Source organism: Ovis canadensis, chromosome 3 (genome assembly GCF_042477335.2).
Source record: "Ovis canadensis isolate MfBH-ARS-UI-01 breed Bighorn chromosome 3, ARS-UI_OviCan_v2, whole genome shotgun sequence".
NCBI classification, from domain to species: Eukaryota; Metazoa; Chordata; class Mammalia; order Artiodactyla; family Bovidae; genus Ovis; species Ovis canadensis.
Genome location: NC_091247.1, coordinates 19,139,681 through 19,145,680, shown reverse-complemented (window position 1 = coordinate 19,145,680; position 6,000 = coordinate 19,139,681). Strand labels below are relative to the sequence as shown.

The 6,000-nt window shown below is 38.0% G+C and overlaps 1 protein-coding gene across 2 annotated transcripts in view; it reads right to left on the bottom strand.

Annotated features, from left to right (window-relative positions):
- Positions 1-251: 251 nt before the first annotated feature.
- Positions 252-6,000, bottom strand: part of TAF1B (TATA-box binding protein associated factor, RNA polymerase I subunit B) — a 54,391-nt gene continuing 48,642 nt past the window's right edge. For both annotated transcript variants that reach the window (XM_069580187.1, XM_069580188.1), the window contains 3 exons: positions 4,700-4,770; positions 3,960-4,182; positions 252-689 (listed from right to left, as the gene is read on the bottom strand). In XM_069580187.1, coding sequence (XP_069436288.1) covers positions 485-689; positions 3,960-4,182; positions 4,700-4,770 — 499 coding nt within the window. In that variant the 3' untranslated portion in view covers positions 252-484. The remainder of the gene's footprint in view (positions 690-3,959; positions 4,183-4,699; positions 4,771-6,000) is intronic.

Genomic DNA, 6,000 nt, shown 5'->3' with positions numbered 1-6,000 from the left:
TACTTTGGGGTGTAAAGAGTAAGTAAGTGATCTAGTTTAAAAAGAAAATTTAGCTTTAAAATACAATGAAGCAACTTCCCTGCTGGTCCAATGGTTAAGACTCTGAGCTTCCAATTCAGGGGCCCAGGTTCCATCCCTGGTTGGGGAACTAGATCCCACATGCCACAACTAAAGATCCCACATGCTGCAACTAAGACCCGGTGCCGCCAAATAAATAAGCAAATATTTTTTAAAAATACAAAGAATACAAATTCCTGGATACCATTTACTTAACATTTTAACAAGAACATTCATAATTTAAAAATAAATTCAAATAAATTTCACCTGTTTTCCAACATACATTTTTGTTTGATATAGGTATTTGTATGTATGTAGCTGTATGCAATAAAACTCTATTTTTCACCATTCTCTAGAATTTTATATTACAATGACATTACTTTCATTAGTAATATATTTTCCCCGGCAAGTTTCCACTTAATTTCTTTCAGCACTTTCTTGTTTTCCTGGATCTCGAAGATTTCTTGTTTGTTTTATTATATTTTGCTTTAAAAAGTCTCTTTTCTATTAAGCTCACTTCTTCATGGAGAAAGGAAGTCTTTATTCTCAGCAAGAAGGAGAAGAGATTTAGTATAAACTGGTAACTCAGAGAAAAATTGGATTCTTCGTAGGTTGTCACATGCTTACAATGGCTAGAAGGGGAAGAAAAAAGACACCATGTTTAAAGGGCCATTTAGAAAGGTATGCACTGGTCCCTTGAATATCCCCCAAATAACCTAAAAACTGTATATGGTTAGGCTTAAGATAGTACTCTGAGCTGGAAGGAAACGAACAATCTGGAAGGAATCCTACATTTTATAAAGGAAAAAAATGTTAGCACTGTCTGTGGCCATCAGGCGTGGGACACAGGTGGTCCATAGCCAGTTCTCACGGCTCCTCCTCCACTCCAGGTGGGCCCCCCCTCTTACCACGGTCAAGGCAAACAAAAGCACACAGGGAGAGATTCTGGACATACTGAAAACACACCAACAAAAGAATCCCCAGCTCCCAACCAAAACAGGTTACCAGGCTTAATACTGTATGCTGCAATTCTGTATGTATTATCGAAGGAAGACTTAACAAAGCAATTTTGCTTATTTTAAAGTAATAAGAACCTGAATCTGATCAAATCTCTAAAACACTAATGAAAACTGCTAAGTAACTCTGCCAATCTCTGCCTATACCAACATGGAAGCAGGGGGAAAGGGGAACACGTTAAAAGGTGTCATGGGCTGTAATCAGCAAAATCTAGACTACAGGAAATTGTACAGGACACATGACCTAGATTACTCAATAAGTAAACTGCAAGGGGGAAATAAAAGAGATAAAGGGGGAATTTATGAACTAAAGCATTTAAGGGCTATCTCTACCACCAGCAATGTAAGGACTTTTTGTGGATTCTGAGTTATTTAAAAATTTACTGTTGACAATCAGGAAAATCTAGATATTCACTGCATGTTTGATGAGATTAAGGAATTACTACTAGTTTTTAATGTCAGATTAATGGTATTCTGGCTTTGTTTAAGAAAATTATGAAGTTTGGGACTTGCTTCCAAATAATCTGGGAGTAGAGGGGTAAAGCGGTGAGCTGGCTAGGGTATGGGGAAAACAAGTCTAGCCATGTGGAAAGTTGTTAATTTGGGGGTGACTATGGGTAGGGGGCATTAATTATATTGTGCCCTCTACCTTTGAATATACTTGAAGTTTTCCATAATAAATAGTTTTAAAAACAAGTGAACGATAGATGGTATAAACATTTAGACAATGATTTATGTAACAAATATGGCCCTAAATTCCTGAAAGAATGTTTGCATTTGCACCATAGAGCTCAGACACCCATCAGTTGTAACTATGGATAACTACTTTTGGTTCTTTCATCTGCAAAACAGAAAAAAAATAACTACCTCATAAGATGGAAAAGAGGATTGAATGAGAATATATATTAAGCACTTATCCAATAGCTGGCACAAAGTAAGGGCTCAAAAATGTTCACTTTGCCCATACTCCTTTAAAACTGATTTTTAAATTTTCACTTAAAATCTTTTAAAGCCTATTTTAATAATATATGAAAAAGCCAATACCCTACTATGTTCACTAGTAGGAAATTTAAAAGCCTCAAATGCTTGTGCATTGATTGGTTTAATGGAAACAGAGTATAAGCCATTTATATGAATTCTCACAAATAAGGTGCCCTCTTTTCTTCTTTTCTAATTTTTAATTTAGGCTCTATGAAGAAAGATTCTTTCAAACAAAATATTATCACAAAAAGGGTAAAAATATTGTTTCCCTTGCCTAGGGACCATAAAGAAAGTTCTACTTCTACAACAAAAAGATAAGAAAAGGTGTACAGTAGGACTTTTATTTCTAAGTTGAATCAACAACAGTATCTTTTAAGGAGGACATGGCAACCCGCTCCAGTACTCTTGCCTGGAGAATCCCATGGAGGGAAGAGCCTGGTAGGCTACAGTCCACAGGGTTGCAAAGAGTCGGACACGACTGAGCTACTTCACTTCACTCACTTCCCTTATCATAAACTTGGAAAACTTTAATTTTCCTAAAGTCTTAAGTGATAAAACCAAATAAAACATATAATCATTTAAATTCATCCAGATTGTTAGCTCCGCCTCAGACAAGAAGGATAAACACCCCATGATCTGAAGGGTTCTCACAGTCTCTCTGCTTAGTTCTCAAGACCTGAGTGTTCTCAAAATTATTTCCCAGTACAATGCTTGTCTCTTCTGAACCCTCAAAACTGAGTCCTCCTGTGTAATAAAATTCTCCATATAGCTGAAGATCTGCTCTCTTAAGCATCAAAAGATTCCATTTTAACCATTTTGGATAGACATCTTTTAAAACTGAGTTATACATTATTTGGTTATTATTAATCAGAGGACATTCAGCCTATTTTCAAAAGCCTTTACAATTATATGGTGACAAGTTGTCCACTTTTATTGTGGAAATACTAGAAAATGCAGGTAGGAAAAACAAACCCAGAGAGAATGCACATTAATCTGGGGACATGCTAAAGCAGAGACATGGTCAAGTTTATTTAGTTCTGTGGAGCTATTGTGTGTCATGAATGAACTTCAGACCACTGTAATTTGACTTCTTTTGTCTGCTTCTGCAGCTGGTTCCTCTACTGTCTGTCAAACGAGTACCACTTATATTTGCTGTCAAGACATTCAGCAGCAGATACCTCTCAGTCTCCCGCCTACTCTGCATCTTCTGATGGCAAGGAATGTGGAAATCAGACAACTCAGCCTGATGGACACACATCTCCCGGCAGAGTGAAGGACTAAAGGGCCTCCTGAGAAGAGTGTATATACGTTAGTTATGGACTCAGTGGCCATTTTATTGGTTAGCTGGACCCTTTTTTGCTTACTATGTGGTTTTAGGCTATGGTCTAAATAGGCAAGGTAATTTGACAGACGATTTTGGTACATAAAACCATGGTGATAACCATACTTGATGCATAGAGTGTATTGCTTAGCCTTATAACTCATGCAGAGAAAAAAAATCTTGGTTGTTTCATCTCTGATTATACCAAGGTCTATTTGTAACTAACTGTCTTATGTTACAGGATTACAACCATTAAGAACATCCAAAAGTGCACTCATCATGCCACGTGAAGAGCACAAAGGTGTAGGTTCCCCACTAACCCCCGCGGACCGACTGCAGGCAGACAAGGCAGATGGTACTAACGAATCAGGTCCTAACTTCCTGTCCCATGTGTGGGTCTTGATTATAAGCTCACCATCTTCTAAAGTCCAACCAATAACCCATCTGCCTCTCATTATGACCAACTCCTTTAAATCATAGGTGGCCCCTTTTTATTTTTTCTAATGAGAAAAGACTACTGCTTCAGGCCAAACTAGAGGTTTCAGGGTGGTTTTTATCCCATGACTTCTAAGAGCATCGCATACCTTTTACAGAACTTCTGAGTACTCAGCCAGTAGAGGGAATTCTTGGTTGTCAGGGACTGGCCTTTCTGCTGCAGGACTCCTTGGAGGCTATGCCCATGGAAACAAGGCCTCTCGCTGTCCTCTTCAGTCCAGTTGAATTGAAAACTTGAAGGCTTTTTTTTTTCAATGTTTGGTGCTGAATCCACCAGCGTGCTAAACTGTTTCTGTAGACTCACCAGCATTTCTGGAAATGAAGGGAAAACAAATGAAATAAAAACACATTAAATGACAAAGTCTGTAGTTTACTTGATTGTAATGCACCAACGGTGGTTTTGTAGTTTTGACAAATGCTCCATGATATAAGGGCATAACTAGGGGAAACTGCCACTGGAAGAGGGACGGCGAGAAACAACTTGAAAAGGCTAAAAAGGTAAATTTTATGTCATGTATATTTTACCACACACAAAAAAACAACAAAAAACCTAAAAAAGCAGTTCTCCAAATAAAGAGTTCTGAGAGTATAGATATATATAGCATTTCAGATTTTGGCGAGAACTTAAGTTCTGTTTGAATATTGCAATGTTCCTGAAATAGATTTCTATGGACATTTCTTATAAAGAAGGACGTTTCTCTGGATGTGCAATGGGACACTTGTTAAACAACTGAGAAAAGGACTTATGCATTCACTTTTCAATTTAAAACACTTAGCTTTTCCACAGCTGGGCTGTTACTTGGTGTCAACGAGAAGAAACCCTACTCACCTCTTCTTTTATACACCACCGGCCTGTCAATGGCTGAGTAGTAGATTGGCTTTTCACCTTTCCACAGAAACCTGAAAAGATAAAGACGCATTTGGAGCAGGATGGAGATGAAATGGGCCTCAACACACTTCAGAGAAGTTTCTCAATAGCAGTATCTGAAATTCCCGATACTCATATAATAGTTCTGGCTTAGAATGACCTGCTGACATGCGTCTCTACAGCACTCATGACCTAGACGTAAGCGAGTGGCACTGCAGGAGGCAGGAAGTCAATGGAAGGATAAGTTCCACCTAAAACCTCCCAGATGCCATAAGAAATGATTGATCATACTGTCATCATAAAATTCCCATGCCTCTTGTTCACATAAAGTGAGGCCACCTAAGAAACAACTGTTCCTCCTTGTCTTTGGCCAAACACCCTTCTGCTGCAGATAAGGTAGTGGTACTTCTGACTCTGATAACTTGTACAAAGTGAACAGTAAGTGCCTGCCTTCTAATGCAGAGGTGTAATCACTGTGAATAGGTTATGGTCTTCCTGAAAATTATATGTGAACTAAATTATACCACATTTAAATATTCAGAGAGCTTGCCATTTGTGATTCTTTCAAATATCTTTTTGTTATTTATTTATCAAATAATAAAAGTGACAATATATTCAAGGTAAAAAATCTCTTAATAATAAAGAAGTCCCCTAAATAGTTTAATCCCACTCCCTAGATAAACCCACTATTAAAAACGCCTTGTGACTTCCTCATCTAGACAGATTTTCTTATGCATTTATAGTAAATGCCCATACAGGTGGCAATTATGTTGCAGTCAAGGAGGTGTTATTATTTCCTTGAGGACATATGCCCAGAAGATGGGAAAGGTGGGCCATCAAAAATAATTAACACTCGTCACACAGTCCTTCTTTAAGCATTTACTTTGCTTACTTCTTTTCAAAACTACAAAAAATAGAGGCCCAGCACGAAGTCTTAATATTTTCTCCAGGAAGCCACGAGGTCCCATATGCTCTGTCTGTCCAGTCTTCCCTCAAGATTTGGTTCTCCACTGCTGTATACTAAGGTATAATTTACATGTAGTAAAACCAATCCTGTTTAGTGCATAGCTGCACTACTTTAGATAAACACATACAGTTGTATAATCACCACCATGAATAGTTCCACACTCTCAAACCTCCCATGCCTCTTGAAGGTCAACTCCTCCCCTGACCCTCAGCTAAACTTGGTCTCAACCACCAATCTGTTTCTCTATTCTTACAGCTTAGCCTTTTCCAGAAAGTCATATAAATGAAATTAGACC